Here is a 21912-nt window from a genome sequence, read left to right on the forward strand (position 1 = left end):
GCAGCCGGAGAGGTGCTGAGGGAGTAGCGTTAACCGTGGACCGGAGGAGGAGGAGGAGAAGGAGGAGAAGGGCAGTAGGCGCCGAGCGACAGCGTTACTTCGGCTCCATCTCCTTACTCTAATCGAGGACGACCAAAGTGACAGACCCCAGACCATGACTGAACCAGAAGCAGAACTAGAATAGACCAGGCCAAACCAAACCAAACCAAACCAAGGCCATCACAGGGCGCCGAGGACGGGCATGCAAGTCTGGAGCCGCTACACCTGCAAATGCAAGGTATGCCGCAAGCCACAACTTGCAAGAGGAGGAAATATGGCTTTGCGTCCTTGGTATCCGTACACTAGTACGATTCTAAACACAGTCTCCCTCAAGTGCGTTGTTTGACCCGACGTGACTCGACTCGTGGAACGGACTCAACTCATGGCAAAGAGGATGGAAGGGAGCCTCATGAGCAGCAGCAGCAAAGCACGGGCATTGATGGCGTCTGTCGCAGCATGGAAGGATTGATCAATGTTTGATGGATCTCTCTGTCTCTCTCTCACTCTCACACATCTCTCTCGGGCGCATCGCGGGATTGTTCCAACGGGCATTAGTGGCCGTGTCTGAGAAGGTTCCTTTGGGAAGAGAGGGACAGGATGTAGTTGCTGGAGCGCTGGAGCGGTGGGACCTGGGTATTGGTGGGCGAATCATGATGGGACTAGAAGCGTAGGCGCATCAAGATGGGAATCGGTGCTGCAGGGATGGGGTCTGACCTTGAGAGACTTGGACGTTCCCCCAACGGTTGTGAACAATGTGGGAGTGGAATAGGAGAGGAACGGGATTGGGAGAGGGAGGGAAAGAGGAAGAGGAAGAGGAGATGCAGAGTCCAAAAACGGCGACCCCCTTGTCTGTAACACACCTGAAGCACGAGAACCCGCCCCCAAGCGACCTCAGGCATGTTCTAGACCAGGGGGTCCCCAGCCTCAGGCTTGGAAAAGTCAAGTCATAGTGTACCTTGCACTACAGTGGAATGCCATAAGTCTGAGGTGTGTACACCCCGCCATCTCCCAGACCAAGATTCAAAGTCTTAACGAATCTTTACAGTGCCGCCTCGAGGTAGTGGCTAGAACGCATAATTAGTTTACTCTGCCACATTTTTGGAAAAAGAAAAAAAAAAAAAAAAAAGGAAAAAAAGGCTCTCTTCTGATTATACTTTTATTATATCGATTTAAAATTTGGTAGTGTTGTAGTCAAAGTGTGACGGTCAAAATGCAAGATTTGGGAAATGGTGAGGTGTACACAGACTCTCAACTTCCTTCATTGGGCTGGTTGGGTTCTTCTGCCAGGACTACTTCTTATGTAAGCGAATGGCTGCATCTCATTCTCCCGCCATCTGCGACACTCTGCCCATAAACATGTACCTACTATGGTAGGTAAGCATGTTGGTTGGCGGCCCCTCCACACCTTGTTTTCCTGAGTTCCCTTTTCAATTCTCATTCCAGACATGCCAGAACCATCCTCGCTCGACTTGCACCCAGTCACCTAGCCTCTCTCTACCTTACCTTGGTGTAAGACTAAGCTTGTGGTACGTCTCTCCACCGTTTACCCCTGCATAAGTCCCCTCTGTGGCGCCCAATCAGCCGTCTGCCTTGGAAACACTGCAAGACACTGCGGTGCGGGATCTTCCCGTCGCAGCGCATCCAACTGGGAAAGGGAATACTTCGTCTGAGGGTACGTGACCGTCCCGAACCAGAATCTACCCAGTGGCATTTTCCATGCTTAGTTGAATTCCATCCGCCGTAAGTACGGCTACACTTCGAATACCAGAGCCCCTCTCGCCATTGTTCGGTTGCCACTCGAGCCCTCCCTTTTTGGTCATGGTCCGTTGGATATTGGAGAGAAGCCGGAACGAGACCTCGCCGACTTGCCAGGTGTCTATGCTCGTAAATCTCCACGCAGCAGAAGCAGTAGAATCTTTAATTCGGGCTCCCGCTCCAACCATCACCGCAACATACATAATATACGCAACATACGTTACATACGCGCAATAAACACGAGAAAAACACGAGAAACATGACGTACCTGCGTACGTAAAGTAACATTTGCAGCGCTCTCCCGTCCACGGCAGACAAACGAATAAATGCATCATGGCTGGTCATGGGCAACGGCCAAGTCAGGCCAGGCGCGTGCGTCTTTAACCTCTCAATTAATCTATCTCGAGTTCATTTCTCCTGCCTGCGGTTACCACCAACAAGTCATCGCAAAACTTCTCAACCCCGGCACACGCTTCGGAACATTCTTGGCTCCCCCCTTCGCCCACTGCGTGACTGGCCCCTCATTCTCCGAGTTCCCACCTCGTCAGCGTCAAAATTGTCTGCAAATAGAATCCAGGCTACGCCCTCTCGGTCATGATCTCTCAAACAAATACCTATGCGGCCCGCTCACATCTGTCCCCTTCTCGCCTGTTACATATCCGGAGAAGGCCTGCCGCGGTTGCCGTCGCTATGCATTCACCCCTCCTCCTCACTGGTGCGGGTTGCCAGTCGCTCCTTTTTCCGCTGGATGAGACACCATATCACGCTCTTGTGCCCATTAGCCTGCAGGAAACAAGAAACACCAAGCACGACGCAGCGCCTCAGTGAGTCGGGTTAAGAGAAGCGGAGCAGCATGACTTGTCGTTGTTTTCCTCGTCGTCCGCTACGCGTCAACTGAACTGCGGACATATCACCACACGTTTACGAGTCCCGTCCACGCATCGTGGTTGGTGGTGAATCTGCTAAGACCTTCTCAACTACACTCCAATTCCGTCCCTCCTTCGGCCAAATCCCGACTTTCACTGCTTCGCCTGATATTTCGAGCATGTACGTCACGAGCAGAAACAGAGGTCACAAGGAACTCTTCGCTCGGCCTTTCGTGCACTTGAGCTATCAGAGCACAATGATCTCTCAGGACCCTTGCGTCCTCCATTTCGCTCCTCTTGGTTGCTGCCCGCTAAGGCCGTAATATTCTGATGGGGTTTGAAAGTCTGGGAATGAAGACTGGTATGTCTATCGACTGCAGGCAAACCCCCTGGTCCCCTTGACCTCGTGGCATAACCACCCACAGTGGACGCTTGAGATGGCAGCCCGCAGGGTCTTCCCAGACTGGTCCACGAAAGCGAAGACCACCCTGCAGCCGTTTCCAAGAGACTCTTTCATGGTCTTGGCCCGTCTTGCCCGCAGTTCACCCTGCCGACTGGGTCACTAGCGACCGAGACGTCAAACGCCCAGGGGCTAGTCGGTCGATCAATTGACAAGCATACGGCTTGTGCACCGGGTATCCCCTGAAAAATGCCAGGCGTCTTTTGTTGCGCCTTTTGCGGCTTGCCAAGGTCAAGTGCCTACTCGTCGATGCAGCTGCCGGGAAACAGGGAGTTATGGTCTCTACATGGTGTCGTCAGGTTGGCGCGTCTCGGATATCGACGTGAGAATGCGCGCAACCTTCAAACATGCTCACAGCACAGCCCAAATACCTCCAGTCACGCACACCGAATACATATTGCTGTTTTTGCCATCGAGGTCACGAGGTTGGATACGGTATGCGTCCGTTTGGAGAAGTGCGTCGAAATGTATCCCCAAATCATGAGTGGTCTACCATCTTCGGCTGTCAATCCTCCTGACAAGGTCAATGCAAGTGATCAAAGGGATCTTCAGTGCCGACGATGCATATCAGCGGGGAGAACAGGGCAAAGCTTTAACAAGTGACACAAGCTTAAAGAATTGTTGAGGAGAAAGAAGAGAGAAAACAACGCCGGCCGGCTTGGACACTGGCCGAACCCCACCCCCCTGATCCAAAATCTGGCCTTGCTATGTTTTCGTTTTGCTCCTGTGCTAGATTCCCGGATCATCAAACGACGATGGACAACCGTAACCAAGGGCGTGAAACTCGAAGACCAAACATTTCAAGGGGCCAGTGAGCAAGTCCTCGATACCGTTACATTCCAGATTTCTCTGTTGGGATTGGCATCATCAGGGCCGCATCAAGAACTCAGATGACAATGGGGTCCGTTATCAAGGACCAGCTGCTTCGTGTTGGCGTGAAAGCGATGGGTCCTGAGTGATGGTGTGACTGGTTGGATATCTATTCGATACTACCGTCGTAGACGTCAGATGGTTTGACGGGCTGGCCGACAGCACCAGTCGAAAACCAGTCATCTAACTCGACCGGGAGAAAGGACGAATGTGATAAGAGAAAATTCAATCAGCCTTTTGGAAAGGTTTAGTTGGAAAAACGGGCTGTGCAAAGTTGGAAGGGTCTCTGCGCTCTTTTTATTTTTCTACCCTTTGGCTGCAGTAGGCCGAAACGAAGTACGCGTACATCAACAGTGCCCTCGTGTTCGTGTATGTCGCTGGACATGAATTACTGTACTGTTGCTCGGGACGTTGCTGGCTGGTGTCATGATACGATGTGAGATAAGCTCGAGTAAGCTTAACCGCTACGTAAACCCGATGAGCCGGCTTGGTATGTCAATGGCAACGTGGCATGCTCCCAAGACACAGGGCTAGTCGAGGGGGTGGAAGAGGGGCATCATATTGTGAACATTAATCTATGCCATCCATGAATTTGTCCAGGTCAAGTTCAATGTTCCACGGGCGCGCGGGAAATTTTTGAAACCAGAAGAAAAGAGTGAGGAGACATAGACCTTGGGGCAGTCTGTCTTGTGCTAATGTCTCACCTGGCGCTCCGCTTTGTCTCCTCTGCACGCTAAAGCAGCTGGGCCATTACCTATCCCGAAACACAGGTGCCGCATCGTACGGTCGGGACACGAAGCGATTCGGGGGATTTTGCAGACTACGATTTCTGAAAGGTTCCGACCGGGGATATCGATCTTGAGTGAGGCTGTACAATGATTTTAACTCATGAGTACTGTCGGGAAGGAAAAGATCATTCGCTCACAACCGGCTACTAGTCAACGCCGATATGGCTAAGGGGAAGGTAGCTGCTAGCTGCCAGCTGTGTCGTTGCGTGTTCAGTGTGCGCTCCGTAGGAACGATGGCTGTACCTCTTCTCATTGCTCCAGCTTCCTACAATGTGAATCGCATCTACACAACGGGCCAGAACTCTCCCGTCTTGTGTTATACTCTCACGCCGAGACAAAAAATTTGGTACGACGATTAGCGTATAGCGGAATACATGATGTCGGGATCTGTCAGCCACTTGTTCACCTCATGGCTTAGGCCGGATTCACTACACGGCGAGCGGCCGGGCTCCAAGTCCGGAGCGCTGGATACCGTCCCGTCGGTGGGGACCCACATATCCTCGTCCCGCAGCGTTTCTCCGATCCGCTAATGACTCAGCAAATTGGCAGCGCACGTCGGCAGGCTCGTCGCGGAAACATCGACCGGTATGCCGCAGAAAAGAACCGGGTCCAGCCGGAGAAGATGGAGAAATTCAAATAACCATGGCCTCAGTCTTGGGGTGCTCACCGTTGTTGGAGACCAGGTCATTCACCCCGCTCCCGTCCGCCCTGAACTCTCAATCGAGCTCGCACCCGAAGAAGAGACTGGACAGAACCCCTCAGTGCCTCAACTTGCAAGGTCCCTCGCGCCATCGCTCCTCCTATCGCCTCGCACGACATCAAATCACAGCTCTCGATTGACCTCGTCCCAGGGCTAAGGACAAGCCAAACCAACACGCAAATGCGCCATTGACCTATAGGACATGTCGCAGACCAGGAGAGGAACCCGCAGAGCTGCAGAAACACTGCATGGTGCACCTATAAGTGTGGATCGCTGTCCGTCGTGGTCCAACAAGCAGGCCTAGCAAAGCCGTGATGAGCACCACAGATCCGCATGGATGGAAACTCACACCAACAACGGACAATATTTGCACACTGCAACGGCCGCCAAGCTCTCGCTTCTACGGCGTCTGCTGGAAACTCCTCTTTCTCGCCCACCGCGCCTTGCCTTTCGCAGCAGCTGTGGTCCGCAACGGCGTAGGTGCACATGCACACAGAGCCGCCGCCGGGGGTTGTTTGCTCCATTGACTAATTGACTTATGACTGACGAGGCAGGTACGGGGGCCTGCTCTACCAACTGTAGCGCTCCAGAGCCCATTTCCTTCTCCTCTAGGTACATGTATGTATGCTGGCTCCTGGCTCCGGATTCCCTCTCCTCTCTCTCCCCTTTCCCCTCACCCTCCCGTCTCCTACTTTCTACACCATTCACGACGTGCCATAACTTTTCTTCCTCCCAGCTACCTGGGTCAGACTTGGTTTATATTTTCTCTTTACTCATATGCAGCCTCTGTCATCTTTTGACCTAGCGGGGTGGAGGTGCTCTGAGGAGTTGATCCTGACCAAACATTAAAATACCAGAACCCGGTTGCCAACCAGACCTTTCGTCTGAGCCAAAAACTGAATGCATCTCTCTTTTTGTATCCCTATCTCACCAACGAAGCAAGCCAGGCTTCGACCCCGCTCGACGTCGCCCATACCTTACCTCCCCAAAGACCCCACCGCCTTTACCTAGTGCTATCGCCGACCGGACCACCCATTTCCCGTTTCCTCTACCTCGCCTCGCATCAAACGTCTCCTGGGAATCATAACCAAGTCGTGCCATCTCAAACTATTCAGAAATTAGCTTTGACCCTCACGACAACATGTTCGGCACGTATCCCGCTCTGGGTGAGTTTACTATTTCATTAAGTGCAACCAGTGTCTGTTGCTGCTTCATCTGTTCTGAATAAGACGAGAGACAATGCTTTGTGACTTTTAAGGCTATCTTGGAGTCAAACCTTTATTGTACGATGGCGCCTCTACCCATTGCCGAGCGCGAGTGGTCATCCGTTTCTCTGTTTTCCCCCTTCTCCTCCATCATTTCCCTGCGTCGGCTTGCCTCTGCTCTCCTCGTCCTCTCCTCCCACACCCTAGCGTATCGTCGATCAATGCCATCACGGCTTTACCTACTCCCACCTTAAAACACAGAAGCCGTTAATGCCGTTATCTGTTGTGATCCTGCCACAGGAGCCCACCATCCTTTCCGCGCTTGATCTGCCTCCATTCTTTGGCGCCGCTTCCTTGGCGGCCCGTTCGCGGGGACGCCCGGTCTCGGCCGGCACCCGCTTTCCGTCACCCGATTTCATCTCACCCGGCAATTTCTTAGTGTCTAGCCAATCGTACCACCAGGAGACTCCTACCGTTTATTTGACTGTCGGAACTGTCGTGACAGTCGAGTACTCGAAGCATTGTTACAGTTTGTCATCCTAACAAGAGCTGCTAGCAAACCTGCCAACCGCTGTCAAGATCGACCCGAAAGATATCCCATCTCCAACGCCAATCACCCTGCCACAGAGCCGACCCCAGCTCAAAGCCTCTTCGGCGCCTACTGGTCCGACTAAGCCATTGACTTCGGTTCTGCAAGATATCTATCGCCCTGGAGATATCAATACCGCCATATTCGACGCCTTGGGCATACACCTCATCCCGGATGCTCCCACCGCAGATCTCATTCCTGACTCCGCTTACCTGCCCGACTTTGAGGGCTGGGGCAAGCTCTCCCCAGAGGAGGCACGTGAGAAGAATGCGGAAACGCGCATTGTTCTGAATAACGGCGCTCAATCGCCTGGCTGTCAGACCTTTCTCGATCGTAAGCGTGAACTATCTCACTCAAACGAGGATGCTTTCCGAACTGTAAGGCGCATTCCTGCGCCCAAAGGGCAGCAACAGGCACGCCTCGGCAACGCGTATGAGTTTTTCAGGTGTCTGGAGGCATTCACTACCTATTGGGATGACCCAACGAACCCGTATGAGCATACTAGGGAGACCGAAGGAGGCAAGGCCGCCGATGGTACCAAAGCCGAGCAGGATAAGCCACGAACCCCGGAGACACCTCGCATCATCCGCACCTCGGCAGGTTCATCTATGCCGGGTGAGTATCGCCAGAGCCTGTTGACGGCCTTTCTCAAGCTTGTAGCATACGATTTTGGTTGCAATGTCTCGGCTCCTAGGACGGAACCTCGTCTTCACGTCACGAGCGGGCCTTCGCCGCAACCCTCCAAGCGCCAAGCTGAGCTTCCACCCCCGAGGACCTCTTACTTTGCTTCCGGGTGTACCTTCATCTTCCGGACCCCGCGAACGCGTGAGGCTGCCCGACAGGGCGTGGTTGAGGGCCCCCTCGCAGCCGTCTCCGCGCGTGCAAGCATCTCCTTTGAGAAGGACAACGACGAGGTCATCGACATGGCTCGTGAGCTGGTGGCTGCCCTCATCACCGCCCAGCACCGCGCACGAGAAGGGAAGACGGAGAAGAAGTTTGGTGACGGCGCGTGGTGGACCACGAAACCTCGCTGGGGAGGCGGTTCCGGAGGCCCCATTGGCCGCGAAGTCGAACGAGATGCCATCCAGGGCGACAAGGACAGCGTCGACACCGAGAGGGGCCAGCCGGCCACCAAGAAACCGCGCAAGAACATGTCCATCTACGACAACTACCGCATGGTCCGCCCGCCCTCTGCCAGCTGGGACCGCAAGACGCGCTACGAGGCCATTGGCAAGGTCAAGGGCGCCGGCTACGATGACATCTACGTCATCAGCTCCCTGTTCCACCACATTAGTATCCTGCGCGTGCGCGTGCCAGAGCGACTTCTGGACGTGCTCGATGGCGCGACCGAGGACGATGTCCACCGAAGCTGGGGGCAGGTCGAGGCTCGTCGCAGCCCGTGGTACGACTTCTTTGTTCTCGACGAGCGCATTCAGGCCATGAAGTTGGTTTGGTCGCTGATGGGCTGGCTGATGAGAAAGCCGGAGGAGGAGACGGCGGAGGAGACGGCGGAGGAGACGGCGGAGGAGACGGCGGAGAAGACGGAAGAAGATGTCAAGATGATTGATGCTTGATGCTTGAGCTGGGAGCATTTTGAAGCAGCATGAAGTGTTAATGGGAAAGGAGACGACTCAACTTCATTTCAGGGCATGGCGAGCTTCATAGACGGCTAACGATGTCAAAGACCGATTTCATTGAATTCATATTCCCCTTATTATCACAATACAATATATGAATCGATACATATATGGCCGTTGCTGCCGCGTATGAGTAAGCAGCGACTACGTCCAAAACTAGGTTTAATAGAGTCGGGATCCCATGCACCGAGCCAAAAGCCTGTCGGCAGTGTGCCTGAACTTGACTGTCAACCTGTAAAAGGATAGAACGTGACACGACAGCAAGGGGGGGCCCATCTTGGATCCAGGTTTCCTTCCATCCGGTGCGACTAGACTTTCTTCCCAGTAAGATTCCCTCCTGCTGAAACGAGTTTTCAATTTCGACGTTTGTTGGGGGGGGGGGAGGACGGAATGATAACTACCAGCGATCACCAGAGCAAACTATTGGTTTGGCTTCGTCCAGTGATGGGCAGAGTTCGTGCGGGATTTGGAGCCATTTCAACTTCTAGGCTACCCATGTTCACGTTCTCGGTGCCAACAGTTGGCAGTACCTGTCAAGTAGACGGTGCTACGTAGAATCGAGAAGATCACCTGTTTATTACTGCGAGCTAAGCCGACGCCGCGTGGGAAGGCTTTTCTCATATTGTCACCAAAGACGCTTGTTGAAAACTATGCGGCCTAGCTTGACAAGTAAAGCGTATCCAAAAAAATTCCATTCCAAAAGAAACCACCAAATCCTATCCTAGCAACGGAAACGTTGACATGCAGAGGCACACGAGTCTTGTACAAAATCCGCACCGTAAAACTCGACTTCAACGCTTATTCACATGTCCAGTCTGGATCTACGATTTGCAGTGCAATGCCAAAGGTAGGGAGCCACATAGCGTAAGACAACAAGGCCCCAGCCGCACGTGGCCGTGCATAGAGATCATCCGGGGGGTAAGTGGGAAGAAAAATCCAAGAATGCAATTGTCGACAGGGAGATTCTTTACGTGTCGTACGTTTAATCGCACCGATAACCGGCCAATCAGCGGTTCCCGGCCCCAAGAGTCTCATGTACGAAAATGCCAAACTGACTAGAAGATATCAAAGCAGTTATTGAAGACATGCCACTGCGGGCGAAGTACGATCCAGTCGATGGTAAGAAGTTTGACCAGGGTGCGGACCGGTCTGTCTTGCAGGATTCCGTTGTCGACTGGGGCTTCCCACCGGTAATCAACACTTGCATATTTGGTCGTGCCCATCCGATTGGTTGAGCTTCCTACAATGTGTAGCTCAGGCCCCCCTCCGTTGAGAGGCATTGATCTGGGGTTTACTACAACAAAGAAGTAGTAGGCTGTACGGAGGTAGCATTCAAAGACGGCAAGCTGAAAACCTGGAGATGGCCAGACTCTAGATGACGCGCAAAGCTCACGGTTGTAGACATGGCCGCGTCTAAATCGGGCAGGGGGTCCGTTCAGCTGGGTCGAAAACATCGCTAGTATCATGATGGAGCACGAAGCCAACCACTCTAGTAACGAAGAGCAGAGTAAAGTAACCGACAAACTTGGTGACAGGGACCCGCTAGATCTACTTTTCCCGAGACCTGGTTTCGGAGGGATGGGAAACATATACATTTCGTAGAAAATGGTTAGCTCCGTTGTCCTTAATCGAGGACGAACCGCGGAAAATTGCGAATGTGGGACAGGTGATATCGTGGTACACCAATTTTAAAGTCGGGTAATCACGCTGTCGGGTGGCAGAGGCCTACCGTGCCTAGCGGTTACGGAAGATGTTAGGCGGATGCGATGCGTGCGGTGTATTGCGGTCTTGGTTTGGCGTCCATTAGCCCCGGTGGTAAGTTTGGACGTCCCGGGACACCGGTGCCATGCAGCCATGCAGCCGCGCAGCAGTGCAGCAGTGCACCAGAGGCTTGGGACAAGATGCCCACGAGGCTTGGTAATTCCTATGCGCCAGCCGAACGTTGAACTTTTAGCCCATAGCCACGTCTCTCGTAAGTCGACAACTTGCTGTCCAATCGATTTCCGCCACGTTCCCGGGGGAAACTTTTAGCTATGGTCTGCTCAGAGACATGGCCGCATGCTTCTCACCACGTTGCCGGTGCGAAGCACAGTGGAACAGGCCCACCTCATTTTTGGACTTGGATGGGCGTGTCACGCTGGCCACCAGGGGCCGACATTACTTTTTCGAGTCATTGTGAGGGCTTGAAATCGAGACCTCTCGATGGAATGTAAGCTGCAAGTACCGTCTGCAGAATGCTCGTGTGGTGAGGTGTCGAAGACATGTACATACAGCACATACATAGTAGATATGACCCATCCAGGTGGACTTGTCTAAGACCAGTCGTTTGGCGTTTCGGACAGATGCCGGGGTGACGGTCGTCGATTTTGGACCCCAGAGGGCTAGGTACCAGGGGTAGAATGAAAAAAGCGACGGACGGTGATTCGTCAGAAATCGATGCAGCCCCTGTCCATCAGGAGCGCCACAGTGATCGGCAATCCCGTAAGCTTACCAGATTGAGATCGGGGAATAAACGAGTGCGTACTCGAGCTCCTATCAACCACAGACGTCGCGTCCTTATTTCTCGGTGGCGCTTTATGCTGGGGCCGCGCACATAAACGGCTCGAACGAGGGACGGGAATCCCCTCGTACGACATGAACAGCACGTCCGTCACTATCGACGGCACGTTTTCACCAGAGCCCAAGCTAGAAGGCTCCGTCCCCCAAACAGCGATGAGACGGATGAGTGAGGTCGGGTCATTCAGTGGCTGAAATACCGGCAAGACAGCTTCAAATTCGGCGCATTCTCCGCGAAGATGTTGGAGACGGGATGAATGCCCAAGCACGACAAGGGTGTCGATATCGATCTGCAGACCGCTTAGAAAACTCAATTAATGATGAATTCTGGGCTTCTGTTGTCTATGGCATGTGATTGGCTCTTCTTCCATGGCCGTCAATAAATCCAGTGGCAGAAGACTGCCGTTGAAAATGGAGCCGGGTAGCATCCGATTGAGTAGCGACACTAGTCCACGGGGTGATGCCCGGGCCATCACAACGTTGTCAACGTCAGAAGCCGAAAGTGAAATGAACATCTTGACCGAGAGGCTCAACTGATGGAGTTCGGAGCGGAATGCTTTACCGCGCGGAGGCAGCCGACTCCAATGCAGTCCGGGCTGTCTCAAATGTCGCGAGGCGCTTTCAGCAATGAGCAAACGACTCAATGTTTGGCTCGTCTGACGCGATAGGGCGTCTAAGTGTGCCGTTGGTGGTAAGTAGCGCGGCATAGCCCTGTTGAATCGGCGTAGGGCCGCCCACTTTGGCGTTAAGTCTCAGCTTGACCGGGGGAGAAGGGTTCAGCGGGACTACCTTAGGGGGTGGAGACCACAGCAGCGCCAGGGCCGTGGACCAAGGTAGGTAGTCTAGAGCGGCTACCTGGGGGCTTGGGGTGGACGGGAGTGACGCAGAGGAAATTCGATGCAAGACACGGTCGTGCGACCGAGAGGATGGAGGTGAAGCCGGATGATGATTGTGGACAAGAAAACCTCTCGAGGAGCCCTTGAGCCCATAAGGCCTCCGTGTAAGGGAGGGCGAGGCGGTGAGTGGTTCGTTATTCGTAGTTGTTCGTCGTCAACTTGGACGTGCTTTGCTCTGGTCCGGTTCCGTTTTAGTGACCATTGCCGAGATGTCTGGAGGAGTGAAGTTAGGTTCTCGGAGTCACACATCAAGGATGGCTGCGGCTGAAGACGGCGCAAGGGTTGTCTTGGGTTGGCGGGCAGAAAGAGGAATGCCCAAACCTGGAGGGCAATGAGCAACGAGATTCGCGGTCCGAGTCTGCTTGCGAGTCTGAATTGGACACCTTGGACCAAGTTGAACCTCAGGTACCTCGCGGTTCAACGACGGCGAAATGACGGAGATGCAGAGAAAAGTCCGACTGTTGCGCGCATGTCATGGCATGGCACGGCAGGGCAGGAACGGTGGCACCGGGCCCATCTACCCAGGTCAGGGACGTGACATCCATCACATGGTGGAATCGCAGCAGGTGCTGTTTACGGGAAGTCCTAAAAGGGGTTTAGCGCCTCCAACTCTGCCCCATTTCTCGGTTCTCACCGGGCTGGGAACGGCCTTGGTATGGCCCGTGCTCGTGGCTGATTGTCTGCAAGCTGCAGCTGCAGCCGTCAGTGTTTTTCGCCCTCCCAGTGCAGACCCTGCCCCGATCATGTTTGCTTAGCTAAGGGATCAAACACATTGGGCGCAGTGCGGCAGTGGACGGCGAGGTACACCGATCCACCTCCGCTAGCAAAATGCTCTTGGACTTTGAGGCCGTCCCTGCCGTTTCTTCCGTAAGTCCAATCGCCATTGTGCCCGGCCTGCCACATGCCGTTGCTTTCCTCGGCGCCTACGACGACTGATCCAACATTACGTATTCTTGTTAGCCCTACAGTCATCATCTACCTCCACTTTGGGACCTCTTTCCACCTTGCGACCTTGCTGAATCGTGGTGGTCTCTTTGTGGTGCAGTGTATATGTTGTCCAATCTAGTCCCGGGCACCGAGTTGCGAAGCACCCACGGCACCCCTCCCCGCCAAAACACATCAAGCCAAGACGTGGTGGACGGTGGATCTGGTGCGTGCCGACAACCTTAGCTCGAACCCCTCCACCACACCCTCGCCGCAACGCCGCGGCGCATCTTGAGGTACCCTGCCCAGCACATCCTACATTCCTCACATTTCTTCGCTCCTCCAACCCGAACACCCCGCTCACTCCATCTCTCTTCTTCTTCCATCATCTCCAGCTCAGCTTCTTTTTTTTTCTTGGCTGTATTGCGTTTCCGCGCCGTCATTTCTTCCTACTGCCACCCCAGCTCACACACCTCTGTTGCGCCCAGCTACCTCCGCCTAAGCTCTGCCCAAGTTGATGTCTACCCCAATCCGTCTCACAAGCCGGCTCCAAAGCATCAAAAGAGTCAACTAGGGTCCTTAGCCACCCTTGCTGCATGATCAGTTTCCCGCTTTGAGATAGGCCATCAGCTAGTCCTCATCCTCGTACTGGTAAGCTTGTCCACGCTCCTCCAACCAGTTTCGCGCTCGAGGAAGGCTGACATTGCTCTTGTGCTCACCAACTTAGTCTCGAGACCTAAGCAAGCACACGCATTCTCGTCCCGTCCCTACACCTTAACCACGACCCCCTCGCTTCCCCTCACCGTCTTCCGGAATTGCGAAAACCGTACTTCAGCTTCGTCGCCCATCTATAAAGAAGTCCGACCCCGAAATCCTCCTGGTCAACACTCTCCTCTTCGAAGACCATCTCGCCGAGCTAGAAACTCTTCGGATCACGGCTTCTTGGCCTCGGGTCACCAAACACACAAAGATCGGGTCTGAGAATAGTCCGAGGTCTCGACAAGATGTCAGGATACCCGGGCCAGTACGGAGGATACCAAGGTGGCCAGCCGCCGCAGCAACCATACGCATCGGGCGGCTACTACCCGTATGAATTCCAACCCTTGTTTCGCGTCCGCCCGCTCAATCACTAACATGAGGAGCAAAAGCCCTCCGCAGCAAGGATACAACGGATACCCTCCTGCTGGGTCGGGGTACGGCTACCAGCAGCCGTCGCCTCAACCCTACGGATACAATCAGGTACGGCTAACTACCAGCCTTGTCTAAGTCTCGTCGACTAAAGTAATCTTCAGCCCCCTCCTCCGCAACAATATGGTGGATATCAGCAACCCCCGCCTCAACCTAATTACAACAGTCGCCCAGGTGAGTTTGAAAAGCTGGACGTCCAAAACGGGAATCGTTAAGTTGACAACCGTCGTCACAAAGGAGTGCCCACCGTGAACTCGAATGCTTACATGCATGGAAACCACAATGCTCCTCCACCGCCGCCATCTGATCCGCAGAGATTTGGACATGGCGCACCCACCGGCTACAACTTTCAGTACTCTAACTGCACTGGCCGGAGAAAGGCGTTGCTGATTGGTATCAACTACTTTGGACAACGCGGCCAGTTGCGTGGGTGCATCAACGATGTGAAGAACATGTCGGCATACCTCGTCGACCGCTTTGGGTACAAGAGGGAGGATATGGTTATCCTCACTGACGACCAGCAAAATCCCATGAGCCAGCCTACGAAACAGAATCTCTTGAGAGCAATGCATTGGCTTGTGAAAGACGCGAGGCCCAACGATTCCCTCTTCTTTCACTACTCAGGTAAGCTGCGAAAAAACTTTAGGACTATGCTGTTGGGCACTGACACCTATAGGCCATGGTGGTCAAACAAAGGATCTCGACGGCGACGAGCCTGATGGGTATGATGAAGTCATTTATCCAGTAGATTTCCGCCAAACCGGTCACATCACGGACGATGAGATGCATAGAATCATGGTCCAACCTTTACAGGCTGGTGTGAGACTAACAGCTATCTTCGATTCTTGTCACTCGGGTACTGCACTCGATCTTCCATACATCTACTCGACCCAGGGCATCCTCAAAGAGCCCAATCTTGCCAAGGAAGCTGGCCAAGGTCTGCTCGGTGCCATTTCATCGTACAGCCAAGGCGATCTCGGCGGTGTCGCAAGCAACATTATGGGCTTCTTCAAGAAGGCAACTACTGGCGAAGATGCTTACAACCGCACTATGGCTACGAAGACGTCGCCTGCCGATGTAGTCATGTTGTCAGGAAGCAAAGATGACCAAACCTCGTACGCTACACCCTTCTTTCTATTTTGATGATACCCTTTTCCTCTCAATGCGCTTTACGGATTCTCTGGAGGTTACATAGTAAAGCCCTTTGAATTGCGTGTACTGCCTCTCCTGGTGAGATGGCTTGTTCTGGAAAATGGAGGCCGAAGCCTGAAAAGGAAGAGTCTGGGGTGTGCATGTCGTTTTTTTCTTGACTTTTTTCCTCTCATAATATCTACTTCACACGTGTTGTACCAGGTCGACGGTAACCTTTCAATGCTCTAGAACAAACTGCAGCCTACCTGTGGCTGCGTTTTGCTTCTAGAGCGACGAGTCACGTTGGAACTACTTCGGCCCGCAAGTGCGGAAACGATGGCCAAATCAAGGCGAACCTCCCCAATTATCGTCCATTTATGGCGCGGTTGGCAAGTTGTACCTATGCTGATTTCTACTCACAGGGCCGATGCGACGATCGCTTCTCAGGCTACTGGTGCCATGTCGTGGGCCTTTATCACGGCCATGAAGAAGAACCCTCAACAGAGCTACGTGCAGCTATTGAACAGTATTCGTGACGAGCTTTCGACTCGCTACACGCAGAAGCCTCAGCTTTCCTGCAGCCACCCTTTGAGTACGTTATTTCTAAGAAGAGGAGAATGGATTCCTGCAATGGTTCTGTAGCTAACCTCGCAGACACCAACCTCTTGTTCGTTATGTAATAATAATCCTGTGTGTCGACGGCCGGTCCGCCTTGTATATGTCATAATGCCCTACTTCGGCCTGGAAACATAAATACTCAGGGTTGGTTAGACATAGGTAGGCATAGGTAGGCATAGGTCACCATTGGAAAAGGAACGGTTGGGCTGGCGAAAATTGAAGATTTTGGGTATGACTTGGGTGGCTTCATTTTGTTTTGGGCAAGTCTTCTTTGCCACTCTCGATGCCTTTCCCGGTTCTGGCAAAGTTGGGACGTCTCGTACCCTGCCTGACTAGTTCACAGAACTGAAAATGAATTAAAAATTGGTTTTTTGCCACGTGGACGTTGAAGAGAGATGCAGTATGCAATGTTTCTCCCACCACGACAATTTTTCCACATGTAGGTAGGTTCAAACTCAAATGGCAATGGTGGTCTAGCCCGCCCGATATAGGATGGCTTCCATTGTCATTCAACATCATGCAATGTCGCCAAGGACGTGAAGAGAAGAAATATGTGACTGTTCAGGTATCCATGCCCTTTCCAATTTATTCATCATGTAATGTCGTGCTTGGAAATCATGATTAGACCCATAATCGCAACTCCTTTCCCCCTTCGCTAGCCATTCTACCAATTCACCGAACTAAGGAAACAATATTTTGCTTGACGCCCAATACGCCAGATGAGGACATGAGCAGTGCCAAGCAGGCCAATAATCTTCCAGAGCTTAGCGAAAACATGCCAATTTCTCCTCCTGATTTCCCTCCCCCGCCCATCCCGGGGCTAGCTCGCCGATTCTCCTCCAAACATGGACAATCATCAACTCAAAGAGGAAAAAGAGAGGGAAAACCACACCCCCTTTAAACGCTCGCTCTCACTGCAACATGAAGGGTTTCGCAGTGATAACACACACCAGCTATGCAAACAAAAGAAGACTGAACACCAATGCTAATGCGGATGGGGATGGGGATGCGCGCTGAATGAAGAAGTGGGTGGTGGGTGATGTGCGTGTGGTGTGGTAGCCCGAGATGATGCCGTGACATCTTCAGCTCAGCTGCACCGTGATCAATAGGGAAAGCGTTTCGCAGATACCCGAATCTGCATCCATTCCCCGTTTCTTCGGGAACACACAATAATAGTCTCGAGTCATCTAGCTGGACTGCGAGTCGAGGCTAGGCAAGACCGAACGACCAGCGAGATTCTCAGGCCGCAACGTCGTCCGCATGCACAACCTTGAGTTGATTCCGCCTCTTGGTCTTGCGCATCTCGTCAATGCAGTTAGCCAGCTTCTGGCGCGTGGCCTCGTGCTTGGCCCATTCGCGCGCCGAGATTTGCATCCTGGCGATGAAGCGGGCCATCGTCGCCACTGTCTTGAGCGTCGGTCGGCGGGACGTCGTTGTGCCGCTGCCGCCCTGCTTCTTCGCCGTCGTCGAGGAGGGGGGTGGGAGGGGCCGGCGGCTGCCGAGCAGCTCGCAGCGAATCTGCTCCAATTCACGCAGCTGAGCCTTGTTGCTGAGTCTAGCGTTAGTATCGGGACCACTAAAGACAAGATGGGCAAGGGTACATACCATGCGTTGGCAATGTCGAGCTCCAGCTGCAAGAACTTCTTCGCGTACGCCGCATCGGCGCGCATGCTGACCTCACGCTTCCACCGCGCCTGCATCCACTCCATCTGCAGCGTCATGCCGCGGAGCTCCTTGGTGTGCTTTGCGTCTGCGTTCTCGGCAGCGCGGATGACGGTCTCGAGCGCCTCATCCGTCTGCCTCATTCTCTCGTCCGTCTCGGCGGCGAGGCGGACTGCCCGCGGGTTCTTCTTCTCAGCTGCGGCCAGCACTTTGAGGTCTCTGATGTCCTTCTGCAGCTTCTCTGCGGTTAGGCGGTAGGCCGCCCGCTCACTACGTGCCCTGTCGAGCTTGCGACGAAGCGAGCCCTCGGCGGCCGTCAGTTCGTCAATGGTCTCTTGTTGCTGGATGACGTCGTGTTCGAGCGCGTCTGCCTCGCTTTGTGTCCTATGAAGCAATTCCTGGAGATCTCTTTTCTCGGAGGATGACATGCTTTCGATGTTATGACGGCCGTGGGCCACAAGCTGCCGGTCTTGCTCTGCCTTCTCAAGCTTTTGCTTGAGACGACGGAGAGCCTTTTCATGGAGAAGAGCAGCTTCATCGGCATCGCGCTGCACATCCTCCAGGGCCTGCTCCAGAGCGAGCTTCTGGTCCTCCAGATCATCAAGCTGGGTCTGTAGATCATGCTCGAACTGAGAGGCTTTGCGTTCTGCGTCACGCGCCTTGGTCTTGAACGCCTGGATTGATTGCTGTGCTGTAGAAAGTTGATGGCGCAGCTCAGAGACTTCGGATTTCCTGGCCGAAGGGCTCGATGATGCAGGAGACGTGATGAGACGGGACATTTCAGCATCGTGAGCTTTCCGCTCCAGCTCTACGATTTGCTTCTTTAGACCCTTGACGACATCCTTGTGGGCTGCCTCTCGTTGGAGGAGCTCACGCTCCTTCTGTCGTGCCGTTGAGAGATCACGGCGAATGATGGAAATATCGCTGTTACCCTCACCGATATTAGCGGGAAGTTGTTGCGTCATCGCGAGCTGGTCTTCGTAGTCCCTGATTCGCCGCTCGAGCTCTCGTATCGTGCGTCGTGTGGCGACTGTTTCTTGGCCTTCTGATGAAGACACCTCCCGTAGCTTGACTTGAAGCTGGCGAATTTCCTGGTTGAGGCGATCCTCCTCTTCGGCGGCCTTCTCGATTTCGTCCTCGAGCGACTTTTCGACGGACTGCATTTGCTCCGCCAGAGCGGCGTTCTCGTCCTTGAGTCTCCGTACTTCATTGTCAAGCTTAAGCTTAGACGTCCTCAAGTCTAGGCGCTCTCGATCGATGCGGAGTGTCTCTTCGCCATTCTGGTGCAGGCGCCTCATCTCGCTCTCAACCTCATCTCGCTCCGCCCTTGCCTCGGCCAACGAGCTGCGCAAGGAGTGCATTTCGAGGTTCAGGTTGGCGAGTTGATCTTGCAGTGTCTGCTTTTCGCGAGAAACCCTGTTCACCTGCACAGTCGACTCAGAGATTTGAGTTTGAAGCCTATCCTGGAGCGCTTCTTTCTCCTTGTTTAGCTTAGACACGAGTGATGTTGCCTCGTCAAGCTGGGCTCTGAGTCGTTCGATGGCTTGATTCGACTTGCTGGCATTCTCTTGTGAGACCGAGGCCGTTCCACGATGTAGCTCATCCAGTTCCAACTTCAAAACGTCGCATTCTTTCGTTGCGGCTTCCAGTTCCTTACGGGAGTGTTCTGATTCCTCGTCCAAAGTGGTTTGAAGGACCTCCACCTCATCCTCCAGCCCCTCAATCTTCTCAGTCTGCGCTTGATAGTCTAGCTGAGTCTGACGAAGCTCATCCTGAACTTGTGACAGTTCATTCCGTAACTCAGTGAGCATAGACTGGCGTGACTCGAGGTTGTGCTGAAGGTCTTCGATTTGCCTTGTGAGGGATGCTTGTTCGTCCTTGTGGCGTTGAGCTTCACTCTCCAGTGCTTCCTGCAATCTTGATTCCTTGGTCGATAGGTTGCCTTCAGCCTCGCGCAGTTTTGCGATCGTCCTTTCTAGCCCTAAGGCCTTCTCTTCCGCCCGTCTGCGTTCCGACTCCAGGGTTTGGCGATCCGTCTCCCATTTTTCGCTGTCGTTGTCGTAGAGGTTGTCCTTCTCACGGATTTCAGCCCGAAGGTCCGAGACCTCGTCATTGAGTCTGTCGATTTCATCTCTGTATTGGCTGCGGATATCCCTTTCAATCTCAAGGGCATGGTCCCGCTCTTGGGCGAGGCTCTCCTCCAAGTCAGCCACGGTCTTTTGAAGGCGTGCCACGTCTCGTTGGAGAGAGTCAGACTCGCCTGTCAAGGCCTCGTGACGACTCTGCAATAGATTCTTCTCGTCTAGCCTGGACTCCAAGTCCCTTTTGAGGTCGTCTACTTGAATCAAAAGCGATTTGCGTTCGCGGTCAGAAAATTCCCGTTCTTGACGACCCTCATCCGCGGCATTCTTGAGACTGTCCTTCTCTGTCGTTACACCGGAAAGCTGCTGTTCGATTCTGGCCAGTTGCGACTGATGGTCGCGCTCTGAGGCTTCGTGTGCGCGGCGATCTTCCTTGGCAGCGTTCTTGAGCTCGTCATTCTCCTTGATCGTTTCGGAAAGCTGCTTTTCGACGCTGGCGAATCTTGTGTCGGCTTCCTCCAATTCAGCTTGCAGGCGCAAAAGCTTCTCCTCCTTTTGACGCGAGAGCCCCTTGGTGGCTATAGACTTGTTTGCCAACTCCTCTTGGAGTTCTTCCAAATCACCCTTTGCTTGCTCCTTGTCTGCAATGGCCTGGTTGAGTTTGTCTCTCATCTCTTCAACTTGCTCTTCCAAGCGACGGACATTGGTTTCTAGATCGTCGATGGTGTCTCTCGCTTCCTCCAAATCGTCGTTAGACTGTCCGTTTTGTTCAAGCTCGATCATTCGCCTTTGAGCATCCTTCATCTTGTCCTCCACCTCTTCCAGCTTCGCCTTGAGGTCGTCAATCTCGTCCTCATGGTCCCCAAGAAGGCGCTCCTTTTCGCGGAGTTCCGCTTCCAGGTCACCTATCTCATCTTGCAGCTTGTCCACCTGCCCTTGGTCGTGCTGTCCCTGACTCAACTGGCGCTGCATGTCGTCGAGATCAGCTTCCCGGTCCTCCAACGCTTGCTGCAGACGCTCAATCTCTGCCAACTGTTTCTGGTCTGCATACTTCCGCTTGGCCCTCTCTTGTAATTCCATCATCTGCTGTCGGTAGCTCTCAAGGTCTTTCTCGGCTGATGTCAGGTGCTTCTTATACTTGTGAAGCTCCCTCTGCATGGTCACCTTGTCGACCTTCAGCTCGGTGTTCTCCTTTAATGCCGCCTCGCTGAAGCCGGGACCAGCCTTTCGTAAAGCCTCCTCGAGGAAATGGATCTTGAGTTTGAGGCCGAAGTTTTCCTTTTCGATTTTATCGATTACGCTTTCCTGTTCCCGAAGCGACAACTGATTTCCGTCCTGCAAAGGGCCTTTCCCGTCGCGTCGCGGCAGTACTACGAGCGGTGTAGACGCAGTGCTTGGGCTGTCGACTTCGGGAAGCGGCGTGCGATCTATGAAAGACCGAGATTGGTACATGGAGGTGTCGATGTTGGGAATTGGCGTCATATCCTCGTCGATCTTGTTCAGTGCGGGTGTGTTCGGCACGGCGCCGTTCTCCTTGCCAGACCTTCGGCGGATGCTATTTCGCGTGGCCGACTTCAACATAGGGGTAAACTCTGCTCCTCCAAGTCCGGCAGGTAGGTTTTTTCTGTCTGCGAAGGGCCCGCGACCCCGTGGGGTGCGAAGATTGATGCCTCCAGAGCGTCCGTTGCGCAATTGCTGTAGCAAATTATTTTCTTTTGCTGGAGGAGACTGGAAGGAGACCTCCTGCGACATGTCGAAGTCGGGTTGTCGGCTGAGGTATGTCGCATCGCCAAGGTTAGTTCGCGGCGTGTCGAGGCCGCCAATACCTGGGGCGACCATCTCGACCGCGTTTGACTTATAGAGGGGAAAGGCGACGAGCGGTTAAAATTGCGATCTCGTGGTTGCGATCATAACAGTGGTTTTCTTCTTCTTCTTCTTTTTAGCGGT

General features: G+C 53.5%; 5 protein-coding genes across 5 annotated transcripts; 4 read left to right on the plus strand and 1 right to left on the minus strand.

Annotated features, from left to right (window-relative positions):
* Positions 1-28: 28 nt before the first annotated feature.
* CORC01_00237 (uncharacterized protein) lies at positions 29-519 on the plus strand (the record flags this gene model as incomplete). The annotated part of the gene is made up of 3 exons (XM_022611895.1): positions 29-137; positions 226-277; positions 363-519. Coding segments are annotated over 3 exons (318 nt in total), but the record flags the coding sequence as incomplete, so codon positions are not given.
* A 6100-nt stretch (positions 520-6619) lies between these two features.
* CORC01_00238 (uncharacterized protein) lies at positions 6620-8846 on the plus strand (the record flags this gene model as incomplete). Its single annotated transcript, XM_022611896.1, has 2 exons — positions 6620-6644; positions 7240-8846. 2 exons carry the CDS (start codon positions 6620-6622, stop codon positions 8844-8846), a joined length of 1632 nt encoding a protein of 543 aa, XP_022481521.1.
* Positions 8847-11718: 2872 nt separating this feature from the next.
* On the plus strand, positions 11719-11820 carry CORC01_00239 (uncharacterized protein; the record flags this gene model as incomplete). Its single annotated transcript, XM_022611897.1, has 1 exon — positions 11719-11820. One exon carries the CDS (start codon positions 11719-11721, stop codon positions 11818-11820), a length of 102 nt encoding a protein of 33 aa, XP_022481522.1.
* Positions 11821-14289: 2469 nt separating this feature from the next.
* On the plus strand, positions 14290-16284 carry CORC01_00240 (caspase domain-containing protein; the record flags this gene model as incomplete). Its single annotated transcript, XM_022611898.1, has 7 exons — positions 14290-14372; positions 14434-14524; positions 14578-14647; positions 14711-15097; positions 15150-15588; positions 16027-16196; positions 16259-16284. The coding sequence occupies 7 exons, from the start codon at positions 14290-14292 to the stop codon at positions 16282-16284; spliced, it is 1266 nt and encodes a 421-aa protein (XP_022481523.1).
* Positions 16285-17461: 1177 nt separating this feature from the next.
* Positions 17462-21804, minus strand: CORC01_00241 (microtubule associated protein; the record flags this gene model as incomplete). Its single annotated transcript, XM_022611899.1, has 2 exons — positions 17462-17771; positions 17828-21804. The coding sequence occupies 2 exons, from the start codon at positions 21802-21804 to the stop codon at positions 17462-17464; spliced, it is 4287 nt and encodes a 1428-aa protein (XP_022481524.1).
* Positions 21805-21912: the final 108 nt, after the last annotated feature.

This window comes from Colletotrichum orchidophilum (assembly GCF_001831195.1).
Source record: "Colletotrichum orchidophilum strain IMI 309357 chromosome Unknown Scaffold_2.1, whole genome shotgun sequence".
Lineage (NCBI taxonomy): Eukaryota > Fungi > Ascomycota > Sordariomycetes > Glomerellales > Glomerellaceae > Colletotrichum > Colletotrichum orchidophilum.